This window comes from Ammodytes marinus (assembly GCF_949987685.1).
Source record: "Ammodytes marinus genome assembly, chromosome: 11".
Classification (NCBI taxonomy): Eukaryota; Metazoa; Chordata; class Actinopteri; order Uranoscopiformes; family Ammodytidae; genus Ammodytes; species Ammodytes marinus.
Genome location: NC_137215.1, coordinates 24,562,912 through 24,590,753, shown reverse-complemented (window position 1 = coordinate 24,590,753; position 27,842 = coordinate 24,562,912). Strand labels below are relative to the sequence as shown.

The 27,842-nt window shown below is 42.9% G+C and overlaps 1 protein-coding gene across 1 annotated transcript in view; it reads left to right on the top strand.

Moving 5' to 3' along the window:
* inpp5a (inositol polyphosphate-5-phosphatase A) overlaps positions 1–27,842 on the top strand; it is a 150,300-nt gene that overhangs the window by 106,911 nt on the left and 15,547 nt on the right. The window contains exons 9-12 of the mRNA XM_080036224.1: positions 1,112–1,196; positions 19,631–19,726; positions 20,710–20,784; positions 27,651–27,724. Coding sequence (XP_079892350.1) covers positions 1,112–1,196; positions 19,631–19,726; positions 20,710–20,784; positions 27,651–27,724 — 330 coding nt within the window. The remainder of the gene's footprint in view (positions 1–1,111; positions 1,197–19,630; positions 19,727–20,709; positions 20,785–27,650; positions 27,725–27,842) is intronic.

The following is a 27,842-nucleotide window of genomic DNA, read 5'->3' as shown; positions in this document are numbered from 1 at the left end:
TTTAACTCTGGCTTCATCCAACATCTATATTTTAGTTTTTTTTAAAGAAATGGAAATGTATACATACTTAGTTAGATGTGGCTACATTTACATTCTTATTCAAACATTTCTAAAAAGAATTGTTAGACAAAAAAGAATTGTTTTGATTATAGTAGCCAAGTGGCAACGTTTCCTGATGATATCTATAAGGTAAAGATTTGACCCTTATTCACCTGCTGTGTCTAGCCTAACATCCTTTGAGCTACACCAGTCTGTTTGTGACTCTACACCCATAAGGCCAGTCAGCTGATCTGTTTTTTTATTTATTTTCCTGAAGCAGCTGTCAGTGTATCCTGGCTTGGGTGCAGGACCAACACAGATATCATTTTAAAAGATTCATCTCCTAAAGGGCCTCGGGGCTTGTTCACTCTCCCTTTGAGCATTGCAGCAAAGTGAATTTCCTCTGCCATCAAAGCAGATTATCACAGGGGGGAACTATCATGGTTTCTTAATTGAATTGTGGTGTCACCTGAGAGTAAACAGTTTAAAACTGGAGGCATGTTTACTTGAAGCTTTTGGCAAGTCTTCAGCAACATAATCCAGTACAATCTGTCCTGATATATTGAATAATTGCAATCTATTAAAAAAAAAAACCCTAACATCTCCTCCTCACCCATAAACCTGTAAAACTTTGTGTTTTCCCTTAAAATGAGCATTTCAGATGACATGGTTCTTTAATTTTTCTCAAGCCTGTGCTATGAGTCGCTGTAATCACTGTTAAAAATTTATATCCCTAAAGATTGTGTTAGACCGTGAAATGATGTCAAAAAGCTTTATGAAAAGAGTCCCTTGTCTCTGCTCTGATGAGAAGGTGAAACTCTTCTAATCAAAGTGTTCAGACCACCAGGGGGTGCTGTGGCCCTCATGAACTGTACAGCCTTAGGGTCAGGGCAAAAGACAGCCTTGACAACTCATACTAATGTCTGTCAAGAGTGTGCTTTTCAGGGTCATCGGTGTAAAGAAAAAAGATTATTAAAGCTGATTCCTATCTGCCTGATGGGCCCACACCCATCGCATAGGTCACAATTCTCACTGACAAATAATGGTTGTAATGTTTTTTTGTTTTTTTTAGGATCACGGACCAGCGGTTTGAGAGGCTGCCATATTTTGTCTTTGGGGACTTTAACTTCAGGTTGGACTCCAAGCAAGTTATTGAGGTGAGTGTCTGTTTTCATGATAAAAAATGCTGGTTGTATAGGTTTGTCTGTGCGACAACTGTCTGCTAATATACTACATACATATGTGGTTGAGTACCATCAAACTCGTGGTGACAAATAGTGTGTGCGTGCTTGTGCTTAGGTGTGTATTAAGGAGGAGACTGCAATAGTAAAAGTGGTTTTAGTAGCCCCACTGTCTCTTCAGAGTTATGACTCATTAAACGCTTCACTGTTGCTGGCCCAGCTGTGTTTGCCAACTGAGCCTCCAAGTGCATTGTTATGTTATGGTGCCATTCACCGCTCTTTTCTCTCTCTCTCCCTTCCTCCTCCTCCTCCTCCTATTCTTGGTGCAAATGAGGCCAGTGAGAGCCAAGGTAGTGGTCCAGTCATTCAGCATGAGGAGATGGAGAGAGTTTGAGGACTGGGGGGGAGGAGGGTGTGTGTAGTGGCATTACAAGTCATAAAGGCCCACCACCGCAGTCCTATGATAACAGAGTGGGAGAACCACTTGTTGGGCCTATCCTCTCTCTCTCTCTCTCCTCTCCAGCACAATGGGCCCCTGGAATCAGTGGGCCTGTTCAAGGTGTGGGCCATTGTTCATTCCTAGCAGAAAGCCCATTCAGGTCAGGGGAGAAGGGAAGAGGAGGGAAGGCTTTTCTGAATGGAGGAGTTTGGCTCAAATGACTTAGGAAGGGACTTGGCTCTTGTGTGGCGCGGAAGAAGGAAACCCCTGTTGGTGCTGTAGTGTAGTGGTGTGGCCACTAGGGAGGCAGTAAATCACCGGCCCCCTCTCTCTAGAATGGGCAGGGGTAAGCAGGGATCAGTAATCTATCAGGGCCATTGATTGATGGCCTGGAAGTTTGCACAGGACATTTGATTTTGGATCTGTAATTGGGTCACATTTCCTTGACGGATCATGTGAACATGCGTCGCTTTGGCGAAAATAAATCCCAACTGCAGAATCCACAACAGCAGATGTGCAAACACTGAAGCTATTCATAAGTCAGCGTTTGCAATCAAACGTCACCTGACTCACATTCAGCCCGCCGCAGTGATTTTATATCTACCATCAGCTGTTGTATAGCTTATCAGCATCGCTGCTATAAAAGACACTGTCTTTAACACATATAACAATATACACTTCTGAACAAAATCTTAAGACCGGGGGAACATTTTTAAGAAGAGCTTCAAAATGACATCAGGAACAAGAAAATAATGCTATTTTCCCCCGGTCTAAGGATTTTCTTCAGGAGTGTATGTACAATGCTACTTGGTTTTATTCTAAAGATGTGTCGGCATTCTGTACGTTTACATGGATGAATTCTTCTGAAAGGAAAAAATCTCATCACACAAAGTCAGATGAGATGATATATATATATATATTTATATATAGGCTATAGCTAATCTAGATAACTCTGTCCTCATGTTCCCTGTCTTGTGTGCACTGCTCTGTGGTAAGGAAGCACTCACCTTCTCCATGTCTCCAGCACTCTGACATGCTGTTTGAGTGCAGTAGAGGTCACGACCCCTTTTCCAGGGATGTGTTCATGTGTCCATCGCTGCCCCCTCTCCCCTCCACACAGCTCTTTTCTTATGCACCTTGGCCCCCATTCACATCCAGAGCCAATACACACACACACACACACACACACACACACACACACACACACACACACACACACACAAATACGAACACAAATACGAACACAAAAAAACAATTTGTTAGGCCACACATCTGATTGATTCACCCCATTTAAAGGGGTGTGGCAGCAACACAGGGGGGCCTTCTGGTCTTCCCCTCAGGAAGTTAGAGCCGTGGGCTATAGTATAAACCACACACACACACACACACACACACACACACACACACACACACACACACACACACACACACACACACACACACCTATACATTTCCCCTCAGGTTTAATGAGTGGGTCCTCAAACATATCAAGCATTTAATGGGGACAACAGAAAAAGGCTGATGATGTCATCAGTTCGGACCTGCTTCATATAAAGCCGTCCTGTTCAGTGGTCAACCTGTCTGATTTAACAGTGACCTGTATATGTGTGTGCGTGTGTTATAGTGGTGGAGAGAGAGAGCTCTGATGTCACTAATAAACAAATGGGCTGCAACCTTAACAGGGGATGTAACTCACAGCTGAGAGGCCGTTTTAGGCCCTTTAATGACAATTAATGTCAACAGGACAATTAGCGCACATCCGCTGAAGTGCTTAACTGTAGATGGGCTGGTGGTGGATCGATCCTCCATACTTATCCCAAGATTGATTCAGACACAGAGGCCCGGCTCTCATTCTCCCCGTCTGAGAGTCTCATCTTTTGCTTTTCTCACCATTCTCTCTCAGCTTTCAGTTAAAGGTGGAGTCAGTGAGTCTGGAGAACACTTCTTGTCCTTATCATTTTGAATATCAAAATCTCTGAATATGTCCTCACGATCCGCTACCCGTCCGTACTGTATGCAGTATGCACTGAAAAAATATCTGGTGTAAATTTTCAGTCAATAGGCTCTGTAAACTGGTATGTAAACTAAGGGTATGCAAACAAAGGGGGGCGATTGTAGCTAGCAACATGCCCGTTTACAGAGTTGGACTGTGTATTAACCCAGGAATTTCTTAAACACTATGGACAGATAGCGGGCCGTGAGGAGATATTCACTGAATTTGACAAAAGTGATTTCGACAATCAATGAACAAGCGTTCTCCAGAATCGCTGACTCCACCTTTTAAAATAAATTACCTGAAAAAGCCATGCAGGTGAATACGTGCTTTTGCTGTGTAGGCGAAATAAACGGAAAGTGAAACGACTTGCCTTTTGATTTGTGGAACACCAGGGACAACCCCCTCGAGCGCCCATGGGCATCACTAGGCCCCACTTTGAGAGGCAGTGGGTCAGAAAATGCTCCAGTACATTTCTCTACAGCTGCACGCTACACCACTCCTCTTCTTTTCGGCCTCTGCTCCATTGTGGGTGACTAGACTGTGGACAAGCACTGGCCACTCCCCCCAGTCACCCATCCTGCCCTGTGGGTGGCTGCTTGGATGGGACAGGGGGGGTGTATTTTAGGATGTATCCATGTGTGTACAGAAAAAAAAGGAGGTGGGTTTGGAAGGGGGGGTGTGGGTTTGTTATTGTCACAGGGCGAATTCCAGGTGGCAAATTCCTGGCATGCTTGTGCGGCAGGATCAGTAACCAAAGGGCCGCGGTCGCCCCCCTTCTGCCCAGGCCGGGCAACCCCATTAATTGTGTCCGACAGAGGGAATTGGTTTCAATTGACCCCCATTCAGTGGCCCTTTGACTGGCAGACAAAGGACACAGCCACGTGGAGACTAATGCTGGAGCTGAGCAGCCTGGAGGTGGTCCAGTCCCCGCCAAACCTTCTCTCTCTCCCCTCTCCCATGGGTCTGATCTCTGCTTGGGGCTTGATCACGCTTTGCACCAGTGCTGATAAAACAGGAAACCCAAACAGGAATGGGGTTTTTGAAGATTTTGTCTAGCGAATCAGATACTTTCACAGTCCACTTGTTGATGGTGCTGCCTGTGATTTCCTTTTAATCCCTCATCTAGCACTCCTGTGTAAACCACATTCAAGCCATCAGGCAGTGATTAACTGACTGAAGATGCAGACCCATGGTGCCCCAGACCTGTTGCTATATAAAAGCAGTGTATTGTACCTTCGCTCATAAGAGATGTTGCTCACCACCAAATGCTAAGCAGTTTAGATTTAGCACTTGGGCTCTTATGGCGTAGCTCCATACGCAATACTTCACTTGAAATAACGGCATTACATTTATAATTCTGTAAGATAAACACGCCGGCGGCAGTGCAATTGTCTTCGATTTTTGGCAGTCTGCTGAAAGTACCATTTCTTTGGTCACCTTAACAATGTTAATGCAACATTTACAGATATTTTTATTTTATTTTAATCATCAGCTGATATAGTGGAAGTGGCTGTTAGAGGGCTGCAAAGGGGCCGGGATCCTGTGGGTGTCATCACAAAATGTTGGGTGCAAATTTTGTAATAATGAAGATGGAAGAGGGCAGTGAGCACTATGTGATTTATGTGGAATGGGATTTTAAGTGTAAATTGAAGAGGCTGTTATTATTGATCTTAATAATGCATGAAGATTCATTTTCCTCCAGTATGCTGTATTCTTAGCTTATTGTTGTTGGCCATTCTTTTTCACCATGCACTTCCAGTCTTGGTCGCCTGTTTAAGACCTTCTAGTATCTGCTGTATAGCTGCTGCAATAGGATTAAAAAGGATTCATTTAATAACATTTGTATTTGAAGTCCAACTTGCTGTAGTAGTGAAGTGACTGTTTTATTCAATGGCATTTAGTAAGCCTGGTTTCATTTCATGTCTTGAGGTGAACCAGTGTTTTGGGGGGCAGACATATTCCCAGTAGAAAGCATTGTTAGAGGTTGTAGTCATCTGAATCACAGTGGGGGCTAGCAAGATTAGGATAGCAAATCAGTCATATTAGCACTAGGTGGTAATTGTCAGAAATTGTGCAGGATCAGACAGACACTCCACTGCCAAAATGTATCATGTTTATTTTAACAATAAGGTTACAATTATTATCCTAAAGTAACTCCCTGAAAAACTTTAGACCTTAGACTTTATAGCCTTTTAGACCAAAGCTGAGCAGCGCTAGCTACAAGGTTTGGAGGCCAGTCATAGAGCCAAGTCACATAACATTTGTTGACACATTCACAACTACATTTTACATTTGTCAGTCAGAAGGTTGCATTAAGTGTGTGTGTGTGTGTGTGTGTGTGTGTGTGTGTGTGTGTGTGTGTGTGTGTGTGTGTGTGTGTGTGTGTGTGTGTGTGTGTGTGTGTGTGTGTGTGTGTGTGTGTGTGTGTGTGTGTGTGTGTGTGTGTGTGTGTGTGTGTGTGTGTGTGTGTGTGTGTGTGTGTGTGTGTGTGTGTGTGCGCCCCTCGAGGTGGCTGATGGCCGTGAATCAGCGGTGTCGATGACAGGCCCAGGGCTCCGTGCCTAGACTCCTAGTATATTTAAAATCCCTCCTAATTAAACTTAATAGAATGTAAATTTAATATCTGCAGAGATTGTGTGCTGCTGGCCGGGCCTGCTCCAATATAAGGATTGATAGAGGCCAGCGGGGAGGTTAATTGCTGACTTGATCTACTGTCCCTGTGACATGGTGTGGGGCTGTTTTTAATTGGGGCTGATCTGCTGCTACATGGACACATTTCTTTAGGCTAGTCGGCGCCTCTCACTGAAGGAGAGAGAGAGAGAGGTTTTGGTAAAGCGCCCCCTGTCTGTGCCTGTAGGAAGTGCAAGAGGGCCGGACCAGGCATCAATCTTCCTCCCTTTGTCCTGTGTCCTTTCACTGACTTGAGCAGCATGAAATTAAAGGTGGGGCCCTAGACTAGCCCCACTTCTAATGAATGCTGTAAAATGCTCAGTAATGACAGGCCAGCATGATAGATTATTCATTTTTCACACTGTGGACTTACGCAGTGCACAAGCCAGTGACACAACACAGATAGAAATAAAAGCAAGGAACGTGGAAGATCAATTCTGTCACGATGCAATCTTTTTATGCATTGGTGTTTACTGCTGGAAATATGTCCAAGATGTTGATATTTTTATTTATTTTGTATCTTAATTTATTTATCTTATATATATATATATATATATATATATATATATATATATATATATATATATATATATATATATATATTTGTAACTTATAGATGTGATCATGAAAATGTTGCCAATTGATTACTTACATTAAAACAATTATTTCATTATTTGTTACCGCTCTGATACGCAAATGTAGCAATATCTAACTAATAGATCTCTTTAAAAAACAAACATCTAGATTTGTTGGATAAAGCCTTTGTTGAAATCTGTATTTAATTCTTACAACATGTTAGATTCCAAAGTTTTTAGTAAACAGATTTTGTATGATGGTTATGGAGAAATATACAGACGCAAACCAACATGGTTCAGTTAAATAAAAAACTAATTTACTCTATTAACCTTTTATTTATGAAACAAGACATGTTATGGAAGCAAAATAGACACAACATCTCTAAATTGACCAGTACTTGAAAGAATTATATTTTTGCCTGCCATGTCTCACTTAAAGTAGTGTGAGTAAACTTGACATAGTGAACATAACGTCAGTGCATACATTCTATTTGCTGAAACAATCCAGAGTTCGTCACATAGTTGATGGCCATTGTCCTGGCTGCTGAACCTAGGATGGATAAATAATTTCGCACCAGTAAAGGGTAAACAGTTTTCCCTTTTTAGCCCGACTTTGACTAGCATGTGCGTGTCTGGCCTGCTATAAATCAAAAGGCGGCCAGTGTAATTAAGTGTACACTACATTAGTCAGGCTAATTAATTTTGGGGGCCATCCATCCATTAACCAGCGGGCCAGCACTGATTGGGCCTCTGTTCTGTGGAACCCCTGACACTAGGGACTACGACCCTCCTTGGCTGCCACCAGTTTGCCAGATAAACTCATCATGCATTTAGACCAAGGGTCACAGATGTATGCACACGTGCACTGCACACACACACACACACACACACACACACACACACACACACACACACACACACACACACACACACACACTCTTGTACCAGCCCTCATGTACTCAATCAGATTTGGACTAAACCGTGAAGCTCATTACAATTCATTTTCATGTCATAATTCTTCAGGAAAGTGTTGTAACACTGATCTCTTCTTCATTTTTACTTAATTATTTTGTCGAATATGTTCCATATTAAGCCAGGCTCTACTCACTCGGAGGCGGCATTGCTGTGTTGTATTTGACTATTTTATTACTAGGCCAAATTGTATTGACAAATCCTTTACGTGGTTTGTGGTAGCCTACTAAATCAATATACCTTTCTGTCAGAGACAACCCACAATACACAGTTGTAATTGTCCTGATGCAGGATACCCCACCCATTTAATACACATCATTCATCTTGAAACAGTTATTATGAGGCATCTACTATTTGACCCACGCCTGTTTATGGCCACACAGGTGAAGCCTGCAAAGAAAGGTGTTTCCTTCCAATACAATAGAGGCGTATTATCTTGACTAGAAGAGCCCAATCTATTACAATGAGGGCCCATTATATCACAGATAACCCATCTGGATATAGAGGGAGACTATTCCCTGCAGACAACAGCTCCTGTTCTCTCTCTCTCTCTCTCTCTCTCTCTCTCTCTCTCTTCTCTCTGTTTGCTGGTGAATACAGCGCTGAAGACACAGAGGATGGTAAAAGAAGTGTTGAGCTATGGAGGCCGTGAGCTGAGCGATGCGGCTTTTGATGGGAGCGCTGTCCATCTAATTAAAACGTTGGCAAATGAAGAACAAGCAGTGGCTTCTGTGGCTCCTGCTCATTAACAACAGTCCGTTTGAGCCCGGCGCCAGCCATGCTACTGCCATTGTGTACTTGAGGAGGAGGAGGGGGAGGGGGGAGGGGGGGGGGGTGCTGTGACTGGCAGCTGGGAACACCATGCCCACGGTGAGATGGCGTGAGGATGAGCGCAGAGCCTGGCACTGCTGGGGCCTGGGAGGGCACGTTGCCTGGTTAGGCCCCTGGGGTTGGCCTCGGTCAGGGCACGTAACCTGAGTTACCCCCGCTAAGGGTTCACCACCACTGCTGCTGCTGCTCTGTCCTGCTGGGGGCAAGCCTGTTACTGGAGGCATGGTCAGTCCTTGGCCCAGAAAGGTTTTATAGTTGCCAATGAATTATCAATGAATCTGCCCATGACTTACGTACTTGATCAATCGATGAACTGTTCTTTACAATGTCAGAAAGAAGTGAAAACGTATATCACAGTTTCACATAGTCCAGTTTTTAAATGACATATAATAGTCTAAAAGAATGCAGATGTGCATATAATTAGTTAGATATTGCCACTAATGCATATTTATTCAAACATTTCTGAAAAAATTGCAATGTAAAAAAATAATTGTTTAAGTGTGATTAATCAACTGACAAAGTTTCATGATAAAACAGTAAACATGTTTACCCTATTCACCTGCAGTTTCTTGAGGGGATAACCACTATAAAGCTACCAATATAAAAGGTATATCACATCAACACCTCTTCTAGGGATGTATGGGATATAAAAAAATCACAACTAGAATTTTCCATTCCAGATGGTACCGATATCTGGTCTGGCCCATGGATTATAGTGCAGAAGTTGGTTTGATCTCTACTTCCGGCTATCAAGAAAATATCATAAATGAATTAAAAGGAACTTCTAAACGTAATAAGGCAGTTTGTTCTGTTAGAGTCAAGTCATTCAGATTACAGAGAGATTACCCATTACATTTTCTGCACTTCTTGCTAAAAATAAATGACTTCAAGAATCAGTTGCTGCATTATTGCAGATTTGGTTTTCCTATCAACTAATAGATTGATCAAATAATGGTTTTATCTGTACATCGAATGAATATTCCATAGCCATGTATCTGTGTAGGGATACCAACCACCCCGTTGTAAGAAATGTGAAACGTTTTATATGGTGCATTTTATTTCCTACTGTTAATTTAAAAGGAACGTTGCTGTTTTTTGTTGTTGTTGCATTTATCAGTAACCATAGTGCAGTTGTCAACATTATCCAAAACAGTATCAATATATCATTAGTCAATAATCCCATCAGTCTGTAAATCCAACTGGACTCAATACTCAATCTATGTCCTATAAATTTAATCTGCCACTATTTCTAAACAATGTTTTCTCTCTATAAATCTTGAATAATCAACTTTGTCTTCCAGCTCGGCCTCTTTCTTTATGTGCTTGTGTTATTGATGGTTTGTGCTGTTTTTCTGTTGCTCAGAATGGACCGCTGCCTTTGAAATCACAGCGTCGGCTAACAGTGATGCTTTTATTTAGTCCAGATGAAATGTGGCATAAACTGTGAAGGATAGGGATCTCTTTGTGCCTGGCACATAGTGTCCAAACTATGATGTCAGTCTATTTTTGACTAATGCAGTCCTCAGTCGCTGTAGAACAGAACACAATAATTGTTTTTGAGTGGTCTCCAAGATAACGCGTATTGTCCCCAGGGTCAGATAAATCTCCATTGCTATTTAAAGCATTTTAATCATTATATTCTCTTGTGATTTGCATATGCAAATGATGAGTCTCTGTGAGAATGGCTGCACATGGCTGCATCAACAAGTCACTCACAGTTCATATTCAAATCAAGCGATTCCTTAACTCATAGGCTGCGTTCCAATGGGTTCCAATACCCATACTTCCCTGCTATTTAGTATGGTAGAAAAATATAAGGATGTCCCACATGTGGTCAGATGCAGCATGCTTAAAAATACCCAGTGCACTGCAACATCCGGTCGTGATTTTTTGGTGTGGAAATCGGCATGTTTTTTTCGGCAATTATTACCAACAATCCACTGCACACCGGAAGTTACGCCAAATCAACGGAGCCTCTGAGTGACCATGCAACTGATATATCAGCAAGTGGCAAGTTCAAGGCGCGATGTTATGACGAAATAATTAAGTAAAAGTAGGTCCCAAATTGTGTGCCTACTGCAAGTAAACATAGGTATTTTTTACGATAGGCTGTGGTATGTAGAATAGTAAAAAGAAAGAGTATGTGATTTGGAAAGCAGTGAATGTGATTTTTTCCTTTCCATTTCAAAATGAAAAAGTACAACAGAGTAATGAGATGTACTTCTGTTGTTGAGTGAAGCCAGTGGAGCGGCTGGCATTATTTAAACAACTTTGGCAACAGGTTTCCCAGTGTGAATCTTTACTGTCGGCGGCAGAGGGACGTTGGTGCAGAATGGCTCATTGTAACACCCCTGTAAACCCAGTGTTGGCACCATGGGCCTTTAAACAACTCTGTCCCCCTCACATTAAAAGTCACTGGGCTCCATCCACAATCCTCACACACATATCCCATCATATTTAAGAGGGCCCATTAAGGGCCACATTGAGAATTCATGGGCCTTTTCTCTCACTCCCCCCTCCTTGTGTGATTTATCTGTGACGGCCATATTGCCGGGGCCCTTTCAGAAGGAGTGGCTCCGTTTTTTTTGTCTTAGAGGAGGCCCAGAAACAATGCATTTCAGGCCCATTTCTCCAGGCAGGGCCTCCTCTTTCAGTGGGGGCAGAGAGAGCCGGGGCTGGCCTAACATCTGTTTGTGTCCAGGGCCAGGCGGGACCGGAGCACGGCGTGCCTCGGTGGCCCCCTTCTCCTCTCCCTGGGGGTCTTTGTTCCCCGATTTCATGCTATCAGAGCGGCAGCATGTTTTTCTGCGCGGAGCTGTCAGGGGCATAAAAGGCCCTGAGTGGGGTCACATCAAGAGGGATGGGCATGAAAAATTGGTAAAATGTATCACAAAGCCCACCCACTAGATGGTTGCCTAGCGCCCTGTGGTGGGGTCTCAACAACCCTCCCTCCCCTAGTATCTTCCTCTTCCCCTTCTACTGGGCTCTCTCTCTATCTCTCTCTCTATCTCTCTCTCTCTCTCTCTCTCTCTCTCTCCCTGGCAGACAAGCACATCATTTAGATGAAATGGTGCAAACAAATTAAAGGGTGGTGCTCCAAATGAATCAATGTTCTGTGTGTGTGTGTGTGTGTGCGTGTGTGCGTGTGTGTGTGTGTGTGTGTGTGTGTGTGTGTGTGTGTGTGTGTGTGTGTGTGTGTGTGTGTGTGTGTGTGTGTGTGTGTGTGTGTGTGTGTGTGTGTGTGTGTGTGTGTGTGTGTGTGTGTGTGTGTGTGTGTGTGTGTGTGGAGGGTTTTGTGCCTCAGCAGTGCACAGTGGAAGGAAGATTGCCTGAAAAAGCCGTCAACTGCTTTGGTAGCTCAACTGTTGCTACAGAGAAGAAAAAGTAAAAACCTCTGTGCTGTCATACTAAAACTATAATTTACTATATAGTATTATTGTACTGGTTAAATCGGTGTACAATCAGTCAAAGTTACATTTCTAACGTGAAAGAATATCTGTTGCATTTTCTGTAGTTCCTCCTGTTGCTAGTTCTAACCAGGCTTTATCGAGCAGCGGAGTAATGAACTCCACAGACTCTACCTTCCTATTGGACCACCACTAATCACTGATTGGGTGTTCGATATTCTGTAATTGACTCGGCAACAACAAATTACCTCACCGTCTGTTTCCTGCAATTGATTCCTATCTAGAGCATGCCGTGGGATAGGTAAATTAGACCAGAGTGCAGTGCAATGTCTTCAGGTGCTTAGTAAGTGTTCATACTCTGTATCAATAGCTCTTCTGGCGGCCATTTAAACGTTGCTCCAATGATTGCTTTGCGCTTGGATGTGAATTTGTTTCCTCATTAACACGATAAATGCTCTTTATGTCCAAGGGGGCTGAAAAAGGAAGAAGGAAAAAAAAAACGTGAATGGCCGCAGCGCTGGCGGCTAACTCCTTCACATCACAAAGCACGCTTTTTGGTAACACAACAACTGCGGCCAACGACATTCAAATGAATGCCACTTTAAGGGTTGGCCATTGAGCGATTTAAGCATGCACGGCCTTATTGAGAGGTTAAGAGAAGCCGCGCTGCGTTAAACAGTCTTGCGGACATCTGCCGCGGTTGGTTTTCAAAGTGGCAGGGGAGGTTTCTCAGATTAAATCTCTCATTAGCTTTTCTTTGTACAGGTGGCAGTAATGTGTCAAGAGCCCGGCCCTGAGACAATGTCCTGCTCTTACTGGGGGGACTAATACGCCTCAGGAGAACCCACCCTCCTTTTACTGCCACTACTTTACACACAGAAACCAGTCACAATGAAGCATCTGGTGGCCCTTTTCCTGTATTAGGAGGCTTTTTCCATGGCCATTGTGTCTGCTGCTAGTGTGCATGTGCTAGGGGAAAGAGATTGGGAGGCTTAGTACCTTTCTGTGGCTCAACTTGTCTTGTTGAAGTGACAGTGTGTTGCTGTTTTATTTCAAAATGTTTTGAGATCATTTCAGAATATTTGCTACCAGCTCTGACTTCTGAGTTTGGTAGGGTGAGCATGTGCGTGTCCGTCCATCTGTGTGTGTGTGTGTGTGTGTGTGTGTGTGTGTGTGGGTAGATAGTTGTGTGTGTGTGTGTGTGTGTGTGTGTGTGTGTGTGTGTGTGTGTGCAACCCCCCAGTAGTGAGAGGTCGGCGGGGTCAAAGTGATGAATTTTTATAGGCCTGTTCCCTGTGTTTCAGCCCTGTCCCTTTCTCTGCGCGCTGCACTGCCTCTCAAAGACAACCATGCAGGGCAATTTGTCCTGCGGGGCCCTGCAGAATGGGCCAGCAGAGAAGTTAAATACCAAGGGGGGAACACACACACACTCACACAAAACATACACATACATTCAGTTTCTCTCTCTCTCTCTCTCTCACACGAACACACACACCCCTCCGTCCTGTTGTCCTGAATGATTTGTGGCCTGTCCATTATCCATTCCTAAGGGGACAAATGCTTTTTTTTGGGCCACTTTCTGAAGGTAAAGCCAGAATGGCAGCCCTCAATGCGCGCCCATTGTTTTTAAGAGAAGTTTCCCAGATGTTATAATGCACAAGATAAATAGGGGCACATTATCACCACCTTGCACGCCCTCTTACCTCTCCAAGCTCGTTTTTTTTTCCTTCGGCGAGGGCGTGGCAGGTTTTAGGAGACCTCCTACGAGGCACACACACTGCCATCAAGCCCATAGTGTCAGCTCTCACCCAGCTCAACGAGTTCATGGGAAGGGTTGAGCGTTTGTGTGTGTATGTTACTCTCTGTTAGGGCTGACACAGGCCAGGTTTACCAGGGTCACTAGTTGACCAGCAGGTCACAGGGTGACTTTGCGGTTGTGATAATGGCTGCACTTCTATACCCATACTTCCCTGCTATAAAATATGGTATACACCGATTCCAGATGTCCCAATACATGTAGTCAGCAGCAGCATGCTTAAAAATACTGTATCTGGTAGTGATTTTTAGTGTGGACATAAGCATTTTGGCCGATTCTGACCCACAATCCAATGCGCACCGGAAGTTACTTCACGTCGACGGAGCCTCCAGTGTGAAAACAAACAGCGACGCGACAGATGTATAAGCAATAGGCAAGTTCAGGGCGTGATGTATGTCCCAATTGTAGGCATACTGCATCCAAACTACATACGCTTTATGATCAGCTGTAGTGTGTAGAAAGTGAAAAAATCAGTCCTGCTGAGTATGCAATTTGGAACGCACAATCTGTGTCCCATTCTCATCTCTCCTCCACGTTGAAGTCCCACCTTGCATGGGTTGTCAATGATGAATCCCCCAGTGTTTGGAAGCATTAAATTAGCTCCAGGCAGACAGGAGTGGATAACTTCTGGCTTGTGTCCAGTCAGAGCGGGTTGAGCAGGGTCACAGCTGATTTACTGGCTCTCCCCTGTTAATAGCTGGCAGGGCAAGCAGGAGGCCGAATTTGTTGTTGCCTACTTTGGATGCCCCCCCCCCCCCCCTCTTACCCAGCTACGGGGCAGATGTCGCGCTTGCTGGATGGGGCATGATGAACGGTCGGTGGAGAACTGGACGTAGGGGAAAGCGATCGGCGTGCTAAGCAATTCACACTGAACCTGCCAGCCCCCTGTTGGCACACCTTAACTCAGCTGGCAGCCCCTGCTTTGCATGGCAGGGAGAAAATAATGGCGCATTCTGACAATGCCACTGCCCCTGCTGACACAAAGGGGAGCCCCTGTCCACTGCCTCTGGTAATGAAGAATGAATAGTTAGATCATTGTCCACTCAACCTGTGTGTGTGTGTGTGTGTCTCTCTCTCTCTCTCTCTCTCTCTCTCTCTCTCTCAATCTCTCTCTCACTCTCTCTCTCTCTCTCTCACACACACTGTCTCATACTCTCTCTACCTAATTGAGCTTTAATCACTGAGTTCTAAAACGCACTCAGTGGATTATTATATTGATGAAATGGTAGTTTAGTAAATAGTGTAAATCATAACATTGGATTGGGAGGGAGGGAGAGGGGTTGGGATGAATTGGCTGGCACTCTGTGTTATTTATATCACAAATTTCTGACACTTTTTTTTTTGGCAGAGTGGGTTTCTAAGTTGCCAAAGTCAATGTCCAAGTGCCATAAACCTTACACTTCTGTGAAATATACTGTGTTATATACTGACAAAAGAGTCCCAAATATACAAAAAAAAAACTATAAGCTCAAGTCTTGAGTGTGTATCTAAAGCTTGATATATTCCTGTATTATTCCTCTGTGCCACAGAGCTCCATTGTTATCAATGAGCCACACTGTTGCACTGGGTGACATGTTCCCTCATTACCATGAACACACACACTGAGTATATTTTGACTCAATCGCACATTCACCATTCTGCTGCTGTAAATAATGACCACCAGACCAGATGCAATCATCCGCAACAAAAAATAGTCCCTAACAAGTTCACCTTTACTTTGACTTATATTTAGTATTGTTTGAGTAATAATATTTGCCAACAACTAAAGCGTCCAATTATTTTATGAAATGAGTCTTTTAAATAAGGCAAGACATTGCAGGCAAAGTTTTTTTAATATTATTTTGGCTATTTTGCTTTCATAACATGTCTAGTATAAATCAAAGGTCCAAAATGTAAATTTAGATTTTTATTTTAATTAACCTCGTCTGTTTTTGTCTGTATATTTCTTCTATACAACCACCTTTAATGGCCATTATCTCAACATTTAGTTTAACTTTTTTTCTATACTCCCAGCTCTATTCTGTAGGAACAAAAGGATTTGTACATACTGTAAGTTGTTCATTTTCTTTTTTATGCATTTTTCTTCTTCAAAACATGCAGAAAATGCATTTTTAAGACCTTTACATTGTAGTTTTTGATTTGTAAAATAAAATAAAAAGCTGTATCCAAAATCTGTTTTTGTAAAAACATCTTATGTTGTAAAAAGGGAATAAAGATTTTAACTCTGGCTTCATCTAACATAAAAAAAAATATTTAAGATGAAAATGTACACATCATTAATTAAATATTGCCAAATTTGCATATTTACTGTATTCAAACATTTCTGATTTTTTTTTCTTTTAATGCGGAAAATAAGTTTTAATGGAAGTAACAAACTAGCAAAGTTTCATGTTGATATCTACAAGTTAAACTTACGTAACTATTCCCATGCAGTGTCTGGCCTTAAATACATAATGTGTAAAGATTTGCATTTTTCTGTGGAAACCAATGCCACAGCAAGGCTAGGAAAGTTATAAAGTATTATTTATTTATTTTTCATTTTACAACAAGAAAATTGTAGGATATCTCCAGGTCTACCCTCCTTTTCATCTGTTAACCATCTTTGTGCTTGGCCATTAGAACTCACATCTAAAAGCCACTGTTAACATGAATCAGCAGAGAAGGTTTTATTGCTTTTCGATCAATTTAATCTTGTTTTGTCTTTCAAACCTGTCAATCCAATCGACTGTTCTCTTCTGTGGGCGCTTCCTTCCTTTTAGTCGACTTCTTTTCTAAATGTCGACATGTAAAACACCCCTGTGTGTGAGATATGTATTGTCAGCAGTGCCATGGTGTAGTGTGTGTGTGTGTGTGTGTGGGTTTCTCAGTGTTTAAGTTGGGCACAGTGGAATCACAGGCCTCCATCTGTTTGCTGGAGGTGTGTGTGTGTGTGTGTGTGTGTGTGTGTGTGTGTGTGTGTGTGTGTGTGTGTGTGTGTGTGTGTGTGTGTGTGTGTGTGTGTGTGTGTGTGTGTGTGTGTGTGTGTGTGTGTGTGTGTGTGTGTGTGTCTGTGTGTGTCTTTGGTCTTTGAAGTGGGACAGATTGCTTTAACCTCCTTTTCTAAGGAGAGCAGCTGGAATAGAGAGCTCCTTTAAACAGCCGCTTCCTCCTTCGACAGTCATGAGATTATCCTCCATTGATGCACAAAGCCAGGGCCTTCCTCGGCTACCCCTCTGCTCCCCGGCCCCCCCTCTCTGGCCCTCTATAAACACTCAGCGTTGACCTCTGACCCATAATGCAGAGATGTGATGCCAAGTCACTTTGCAGGATCAGTTAAGAAAGCCCACAGAGAAAGTGAAGACATCCTTACTTCTTCTTTCCCCCTGAACTACAGCTGTGGTCTGTGAATATTTTCCCATCGCCTTTTCGCTTTCTCTCTCTCTCTCCCTGGCTCAGAATAATTGCCATGTATTAAATAAAGAGGCCAATTCAAGCCAAATTCATTGCGGTAATATCATTTAGGGGTCTGGTCAAGTTGAGGGTGTGTCCACGTGGTAATGTGCTTACCGGGCTTGAAGCCTCCTTGAAGGGAGAGATCTGTTCAGAGATCAGATTGTGCTCAAGCACCTGGGCTCCTCTGTTGGCAGTGAGGACACATCGCTGCATTGATATGGTCATAAGTGACAGCATAAGGGTTCTCATTTAGCCCCCATCTTGGTATTTGCTGGGCAGATCTTATGACACTGGGATGATAGAGGGGGTGTGTGTGTGTGTGTGTGTGTGTGTGTGTGTGTGTGTGTCTTGGAGGAAAGGGATGTTTTTCACGTAGGGCGACAGAAGGAGAGCTGTAATCAATCGGGTGCAATCGGCCACCTCCAACTGCCTCGACGCACACTGATTGGTCAGTCGATGAACTTATGGATAGATCAATCAGCCACTGCATGTCAGCATCCAATACTGTGCTGCGGTCCCTCCCAGGATACCTAAAGCACTGGTGATATGCTACACTTCAGTTAGACACTGAGTCAATGCCAAACACATTTTAAATAGATCAATTCTCGGCTTCTATGTCGCTCTCGCATATAAATGAAATTAATATAAAAACTGCATTAGGAATCGTTAGTTTCCCTTAAGCTTAAATTGTAACGTTCACCCAGTGGTTCTGGGAAAAGACAAGGAAAAGGGCAGCATTAGCTAATTGTCTTTTCTTCTTAATTCAACCTTCCCCACAGCGACACTCTTGGCACAAGGGGGTAGGCTAACATGAATACAAAACCCTGGGTTGAATTATCTCATTGAGAGTAATGTCACCCCACTCTTCTCCAAGTAGAAACCAATTGAACGGTGGTACTTATGTAAGGTGCACCACTGCCAAATGTGGAAGGCATATGCATGCATGCCGCTGACTGGATTATCAAAAATCATTTGAACATGAATATAGGGGCTATTTCTGTCCCTTTAGATATTGATGCGTATTGTGCCAGTAAGCGCTAGTGTGAGCTTCTGGCCAGGGATTTCTGCTCCACTGACTCTTGGATTTGCAAAGTGGAAGGCAAGGGAGAGGGGCTCGCTTGGAAGAATTACAAGATGCTTATAGAATCCAAAAATGTTATATCTGTTTTAAATGTAAAAAGATTATTTTATATTTCAAACTGTTGTCACGTTCCTGTCAAGAAATGTTGTAGATGTTGTAACTTCCATTTAAAATAAATACAAGTTGTTTTGAACAGGTTGTACACTTGTGGTGCAGTTGTCGCAAATGAAAAATAAAAATGTTTTTTTATCGGTGGTTGTCTCTGCTGGTTGAGGCTACAATGACTTTTTGACAGGGAGAGTATCTCTTGCCCTTCTCACTAGCTCCTTCTTTGGCCTATTCATTGCACAAAGCTGCTTAAGCGCTCTTAAGCGCATTAGCATTTGGCTGCCAGGGGACCATATTGACCCTGCATTTGGATGGCCTAAATGAGTGAAAGATGGAGCGATTTGTTAGGGCTTTAGAAAGTTGCTTTTGGGGAAAGGGGGGGTGTGAACATGGAGGAATGAGGTGGAGGCAGCAGTGGTGGGGTGGGGGGGACTGCAGAGAGTTGTTCCACTTTCTCTCAGACCATGCTGTTTGTTCTAATCTGGTGTGCCGTTTCTTCGCGGCCGAAGCAGGACTGATTTGTGACATTTGGGTCTAAAGGGCCTTCTTCTGCTGGCTATATTGGCTTGACCTGATTATCTAATCTGTGCTTTGAATTTCAATCAGGTCGACCCCGGTCTCTGCCGTGTGGTATGGGAACCACTGGCTGAGGGATTACCTCATTCAACTGTCTTCAAACACAGATGGTCGAATGTTTAACTAATTGTTAAAAGAGTCCACAAAGGGGAATTTAACCATGCACACAGTCCATGGGGGTCAGTACATAGACCCTGATAAAGAGAAGGGACAGTGAGGTGGTGGTTTTGTGGGACGGTTCTTTTGAGAAATCATTCAAATGTGGCGCACTGTCAGTAGTGCATTCTGTTAGGTACAATAGTTTGATCTCAGAGCGTTATAAACTACTGTACAAGAGTGGATGTGTGTAAGGGTGTGGTTGTATGGTCATCTGGGTAACACAGTAAAATAAATATATATGGATAATTGGTTTCAATTTAAGTAACTTTCTTTTTCTGATTTCATAGGATCCTTATAGTATTTGGTAACGTTTTTTGATGGCTCATTTTCTTGGTCTCTCTCCCCCAGACTCTCTGCCCCGCCGCTTCCATGCAGACAGTCAGAGCCGCAGACACCAATGAAGTGGACAAGCTAATATTCCGAGAAAGTGACAATGACCGAAAGGTAAGCTGTACTGCACTGATGTTGCCTGTGACACAATCATTATCTTTGGTAACCTCGTTCAAAGGTGGAGTCAGTGATTCTGGAGAATGATTGTTGTCTAAAAAACTTTCTGTCAAAATCCGTGAATATTTCCTCACCATCAGCTACGTCTATGTACTGTGTGCGCGCTGTAAAAAAGCTGTAAATACAGAGTCTATAGGCTTTGTAAACAGGTACATGTATAAGTTGTTAGCTATGGTGGTCCCCTTTGTTTACGTACCAGTTTATGCCTAGTCTGTGTATTAGCACCAGCCATTTTTCGGCGCGCACACACACAGTTAGCAGAGCTTTCTCCAGAATCGATGACTCCACTTTTGAATTAACATACAATCATACAGTAACTGGATATAAACCATCATCATTGTAGTCCTGACACTCTTCTTTCAAATTTCAATAAAAATCCAATGTCTTCAAGCCTGATCACACCAGAAAGTCACAATGGCTCTTCTTATTTTCTCTGTGCTCGGCCAACACATCTTTTATAACTTCATTCAATAAGGAGATATTATAGAGGGAAAGAATACAACTCTTTGATCTAGCTAACTCGTTACCTGTGAGCCGAGTTGCCCCGCGTGCAAACCCATTGACATTTATAAACGCGGGTGTGACCGGACTTCATGAAAAAAAGTTAAAGTTAAAGAGATATTGCTCTTAGTAATTAATGCTTCAATTACTAATTATTTTTTCATACATTTGTCATATACATATACCATCACCCAAGGTATTCCAGGTTTTGTTAACATGCCATGAGGAGTTGTGTGATGCCTCAGTTAGACAGATGTGGAATTAACAGTGCTGTCTGCCACTGCGGCGCACTGCTGTACATTAGTGCTCCAATTGCAAATTGCAGTTCACATTAGTATTAGTATTAATCACAGCACCGTTTCGCTCTCTGTCTCTCTCTCTCTCTCTCTCTCTCTCTCTCTCTCTCTCCACTTATTCAGGTTATTCTTCAACTTGAAAAGAAGCTTTTTAATTATGTCAACCAGGACGTATTCCGGGAAAACAATGGGACCTCAGTAAGTCACGCCTCTTTATATATCCATCTACTCTTTCATTTCTCCACTTCAACCTATATATAACTCATTGAATTATTTTTGATCAACTTCATACACTTTCTCTTTTCCACTGTACGTATGGCAACAATGGACATTCCAAACTGATTACTGTGAAAGGGATGGAATTCAAATGATTCATTGCAGTCACATACTTGATATGAGGGCTTTTCTTATTTGAATAGCAGGTACAGAAAGGTAATGTACAAGTCATTGCTGACCTGAATCATGCACATGTTTTAATTGGTGCCATCACTTGACCTTGGCCTAACACACACACTCTCTTGTTTGTCCGGGCTGTGGGGCCAAATGTCTTTGGAATAACTTTTAAATTAGTCTCTTAAATAAGTACAGATGAGTGAGAGAGTGTCTGCAGTAGAAAAAGCACCCAGCACACACTTCCACTTTTATATGGCTGTATATTACATTAAGTAGTTCAAAGTTGGACCTTGTTAAAAACCCTATGAAGGACACACACACACACACACACACACACACACACACACACACACACACACACACACACACACACACACACACACACACACACACACCAGCAGAATGGGCTGTTGAGCCACATGTCTGGACCAACTGGAAGGATAGAGTGTATTAATGTCCTTGGCCACATCATATAAAATCACATTATATCGTCGTATAATTCAATATTGTCATTTATGAACTTTATTTTGAACTGTATCATGATTTTGCACGTGTGGATTCCAAGGAAATTGTATAATAGCGAAAAATGATCTTTTCTCAAAATATTAGTGTTTTTTTCTGTGATATGACGTGCATTGCTTTTTATGGCATGCACACACCTTTCTATTAAAATGATATGTTGACTTTGTTTGCACTCTTGTTTGCATGGTCCTGAATTATTTGAAACATCTGTAAAGGCCTAAACCAAATTGAAGGACAGATGGATGGGGTGTGTCTGTATCAATGCAGGGCAGGTTTGCCGAGCACAAATACTCCTTTTCAGCAGCACTGCTCTGCTTTTATACGTGTGTACTGAAAGGCAGTGGAATTTACTGCACAACTTCTTCCCCCTTTAGGTTTCTTTACATTTAAGGAGGACATTTTTTCTTTTATTTCTGCACCGTGAGATAATGGCTGCATTCCAAAACCCATACTTTCCCGCTATTTAATAAGGTAGAAAAACATGTAGGATGTAGCAATACATGTGGTCAGATGCAGCATGCTTAAACTAACGCGCAAGCTACGTACTTCTTAATGTCAGCTGTAGAATGTAGAATAGTAAAAATCTATGCAATTTAGAATTCAGGTAGACTTAAATTCCTAAATAAAGTCACATAAAAAGGACATCATTCAGCTATTTAATTGAAAAGACTCAAATGCAGACATTTCAAATAGTTACATGAGAATATCTGATCAGCAGATATGTGTAGAAACTGTGTATGAGTTGCTGTGGGAGTCTGAGCCGCCACCCCCCCCCCCGCCCCCCCTCTCCCTCTATTCCCTCCACCACCCTCCACCAAGCCAGACAAGATGGATGACATAATGGGGGCATCAGAGATAATCTGATGGTCATGGTCTAGTTAAACACACCATGTTATGATCCTTATAAAACAAACTACCTTTCCAAAAGGATAAATGTCCCCCCTCCTCACCGCTCCTCCAATGGGGAAGGGGGGGAAGAAGAAGAAGAAAAAAAAATCTATTGCATCCTTCATCAACTGCAAGACTTGTACCGGCTTGACAGAAATTTAATTCGCGGCAGGCTCTTGAAAATAATTATTGTATTTTGAGAGGAGTAATCATTGGCCGGGACATGATTGAATGTGTCCATGCCTATTGACTTTTGCTATGATTAATAGGTTTGTTTAGTCGATATTCCCATCGAAATTGTATAATTAATTATCCCCGGCGCTGTCACGGCGGGACGATGGAGAGCCCTGATGAGTATTTGGGAAGATTACATTTTCCGGGGCGCTCTCGTGGCGTCAAGGGGCACCGAGGGGCCTTGCTCCTGGGTGGAGAGATGGGAGGAACATGGTGTGTGTGTGTGTGTGTGTGTGTGTGTGTGTGTGTGTGTGTGTGTGTGTGTGTGTGTGTGTGTGTGTGTGTGTGTGTGTGTGTGTGTGTGTGTGTGTGTGTGTGTGTGTGTGTGTGTGTGTGTGTGTGTGTGTGTGTGTGTGTGTGTGTGTGTGTGTGTGTGTGTGTGTGTGTGTGTGTACGCATGTGTACAGTGCGTGTTTGTACTGTGCGTCTGTACTGTAGAACAGCACAGTTTCTTCATCTGGTTGGAACACACACACACGTCAGCGGGGGCCGTCCCCCCTCCTCCATAGCCATTGATTTTGTTTCAGTATCTCTTTATTGTAACTTTATCAGTGTGGTGTGGGCAGATGGGGGAGGGGGGGGTGTTTGTGTACTAGCTGTAGTCCAGTGATGAACCTTTCTGTCTAGCCCAGCCTTCTCCTTGTCATGCCGGCGGCGTAGTCCCCCAGCATTACTCACAAAAGCACCACAGATGATTTCAAACAAGAGAGGACATAGAAGAATATTGAACCAAATGCCGCTCCAGGTTCGGGGCTTAAGTTTCCTCATGATTTACCTGTCAAAGCTGGTGTATACTGGCAATACAGAAGCTACGCTTAAATGAAATCTGAACTTTATATAAACTGATGCAGTTTGGGGGTCCCTGGTTGTCTCTTTGTTTTAGCTTGCTTCTATTTTGAATTGTTTATGGAAGAATTGACTGCTTACTCAGCCTTTTAGAATAGATAGCATACGCACACAGTTGGCTCTATTAACTGTCAAATGGCTATGTTCTTCACAGTCATTAGCTAGTTCTTCTAGCAATGCTTCTGTGTGGGGAAAGAGAGTCAAAATGGTGCCCTTACTGTGGAATTGGTTTCCATTTTTTTACTACTAAATATCAATCTTGTCAGATTTCATTCCCCTCCACATCACTTATCAAGATGTAAATGAGAGGCCAGAGGTGTCGTGTGTATACACTGTAGTGTTGTGTTGTGTTTGGGTTTGGCCCCTTCTCTCAACACCAATCCACCAATCCCCCTCTGTCAGTGACAGTTTATCGCTTATTCCACACAAAATAATGAAGACCCCATAAAAAGAAGGAAAAATATGGCCCCTTGCAATGAAAGCCAAGTGTGAGGTGTAAAAATCAAATTAAATGACCTTTCACCCCAACATTTATTGATGGCTTTTAATGGCAGCAGGTGTTGTCACATGGGGATATTTGACAAGGCGTAAATCAAAGCACGATTACAGGTTGTGGCCAAAGACAGGGTCCAGTGAGAGGGACAGTTGGGAGCCCAAACAGCCTCGTATCCCCCCCTCTCTTTAACTCCCTGCCTCTTAACTACCAGCGCCACTCTGATTTAAGGGCTGTGCTGATCATCCAAGCAAAGTCCGAAATTTGAGCCCCATGACAGGGTACTTTTTACCCAGACACTTCTTCATCTTTTTCCCCCTCTGCGATATTGCCGGAGCTGCATCATCTCCTCCACAACTCCCAAGGTCACTTCTGCTTGACAAACTACTCCTGGCTTTATCTAATGTCACGAGGCCTCCAACCACTATGAAGCTGTTTCTTTAAAAAACCACTGAGCTAGCAAAGCAGCGACTGAGCGTTATGCTTAATTGACCTGGCATGAAATGTAGTGTGAAATGTGTGGCTGCGGTGGGTTTTTCCGTTCACCTGAATGAATTACTCAACATTCAATTAAGGCACACACTCCGTAAGATACACACGGCCATATGTTGCTCATCTACCAGCTCTTTGTCACACACCTCTAGTCTGAGGTGCTTAGCTCCCAACAATAAGGATCACACAAGTGAACTAATGCGCGTGTACTTACAGACCATTGTTAATTATTGATTTGAGGCCTCACCATATTATACACTCATACACACACTTAAACCGCACACCATCTTCTTCTTTTTTCATTAGAGAAGATCATTGCACAATGCGGCAACAATTCTTTAAAATATAATTTATATTTTAAAATGTTTTTTGATGAATATACGCATAATAGAACTCTCACTAAACCCCTCTTCTTATCAGCTAGTTTTGCAATCAAAGCTTAGCAATCATAACTAAACATGACAGGCCTGTCAAGCTTTGGATTTTTTTCCCACATGTGGAAACAGTGTAGTGGTTAGTAAGAACAATACTTTGTGAATCATGTGAAAGGATGGAGTTTTATTGTGTCACTCTAACGAAAGCTGCAAAAAAGTAGTCATGTCCAGTTAAAACAACTTACATCATCCAGTAATATCCAACACAGCAGGTGACGTTCTACAAAAGCCCCGTTAGTGAATATACCACCATCCACTTAGCATTATATCCCCACAGTGGAAGCTTGTCCTGGATGTTACTGTATCAGAGTGTAGGGTAATGTTTGCGCCTCTTTATTGCTCTACTGGATTTAGGGTGTTGTGTTCGCCAAACAAACGGGTTGTTTTTCATCCTAAAAGCCTCTTCTGTTGCATGTTAAAAGTGAAATACTGTTTGACGATATGAACAGAACAGCATAAATCCTACATTTCACTTATGTTGCTAGAACTAATTAGATGGACTCCATTGCCATATAGAACAATGCTGTTTTAGTAAGTAAGCATTTTATTAATACAGCACCTTTCAAAACCTGGCTGACAAAGTGCTTTACAAAATGATAAAAAGAGCGGACGATGACACTAAACTACGCCACAGCAACAAAACAACAACGATTAAACGCATCACAAATCAAAATAGTAAGCCGGAAAGCTCCAAAATAAGAACACTTGTATTCCTAAGTTCTATTACTTCACTGTCTTTACATGAATAATCACTGGTGAGGAGGCTTCATCCAGTCAGTTTGAATCATTTTTAAAAGCTAGTTTGAAAACAGCACAGTTTCATAAGTTAATATTAACTTACTTTTTGCTATAGTTATAAATTATTCTAGTGACAGCTTTCAGCCGCCGAATTCAATCGTTACCAGCTAGCAATGAGAAAGCTGCTTTTGTGTACCACAGCCTGAAATCAGGAAGTTGTTTTTCTTTCAATAATTGAAAGATTTTGATTCAAATTGTAAATCGTACCACTGACATCATTGTCAACTGCAAATGTAGCTGGCGAAGTCACAACTAAGAGGTCTTAGCCAACAGTCAGTTAATTGACTTTTTTAAATAACAATTTGCAGTTTTACATTTAACAATGAATCTTTTTTTTAAACTCCTAATTATCAAACAATCCAGCATCAGTGGAGGCTGTAGCTCATACACACCACTAGAGAGGAAGGTGTCAGTGTGTGGCTGGTGAGGAGAGGGGGGGTTGTACGTACACTGGAGCGTGGGGTTGCATCCCCTGCTCAGCCATCCCTCATCCACAGTGTGTGCGTCTCTCCCGTGACCCCGGCACTGTGAGTTTGATGAATGCGGCACATCTGCCCTCCTGAACCTCGGAGACTCCGTCTGGGAGCCCCCCCCCCCACCCTCTGCCTGCAAGTAATGGCCACTGTTCTACACCACTGACACATAATCACACATACACACCAGCACACACAGCGCCGCCGCCGGAAAAAAGGCACATGCCTGGACCCTGGCCTTATTTATACGTGTGTACTCAACGGTGCCGTGAGGACAAACAATGCATGCACGGGCCAACATAAATATGTCAGCTTTAGATGGAAGACTGCAGTTACCTTCTGCTGATATCATAATATTCTTATGACATCCACTTTGTGAGGATGTCCTTCCAAATATCAGCCATGTGTGCCGCGTCATCTCTACGTTGATATTCCATCTTGTAAGCCATCAACACCCTGCTGCTACGTGTAGTACACCAATGTAATGTCATTAACGTCAAGCCGCCTATACAGCCGCTGTCAGACTGCTAGCGTCTAGGATGAGGTCTTCATCAGGCCATGATTGTAGCCTGGTGTTTGAAACGTGTACAATAGCCCAATTTACCACAAAACAAACATGTCTCTCGCCTTCATCTCCGTGTCTTCCTGTCTGAAAAGGAAGGGGCGGGGCCGTAGCGCGGGGTTGCCGGGAGACGTTGCTGTCACTCTCTCAGGGAGGCAGTCATGCAGGTTCCCGAGCTATACCTGTTCATCTCGCAGATAATTAATGTGTACAAGGAGCCGCTAATTGCACTTTTCACTAATGATTTATGGCTTTTGTGAACGGGGGGAAATTGGTGGACGCGTGTGTGTACACTCTGGTGAGTGAGTACAGCTGGGTGAGGAGACATGATTGATGAAGAGCGTGTGGATGCCCCGTCAGAGAGAGAGAGAGAGAGAGACCCCCAGTAGGAAAGGGCTAGTCACACAAACACACACACACACAACTGGTCAACTGTCAATTTTTACCAGCATAGGGAACATGGAAATAACTAAATAAACCTAAAGCCAGTGTCCTGCTTCACTCTCCTAAAGTCTCATTTGGCTTCTTCCTATCCACCCCTGACTGACATTGCGACCTCATGATAGAAGAGGATTAACTTCTAGGTTGATTCAATATCAGACATCATTCAATTGTACTGTCTGAATCAGTAGAGGCTTCAAACGGTCCTTGAATGGCCTTGACATGTGTCCGATTGTTTGTTGGGAAAACGTAGTTTTATATATTTAAGACAAATCTTAAATTTCAGGCCTAAATACACATCTTTTAGAACACATCATAATGACAACAACGATTCAGCAGGAACTAGAAGTGCTCAGAGACCAATGGGAAACTGTGTATGATTTGTAAAGCAGGGTAGAGCTGAAAGGAGATTGAAACATGTTAATAGTAGTACTAGTAGTCTAAACCCTTTCTCTTTTCCCATTCCCGTCCTTCTTTTCTTTCCACAGCTTTTAGAGTATGACAAAGAGCTAACAGTGTTCAAGGACCGGCTGCATGAACTGGAGATCTCCTTCCCACCCAGGTATGGAGCCGCTGTACATCCCAAGTAACTTTGTATGACACCTTTCCATTCATAATGCTGACACGTACCACACTTTGTGAGGATGTCCTTCCAAGTATTACCCATGTGCACCGCGTCA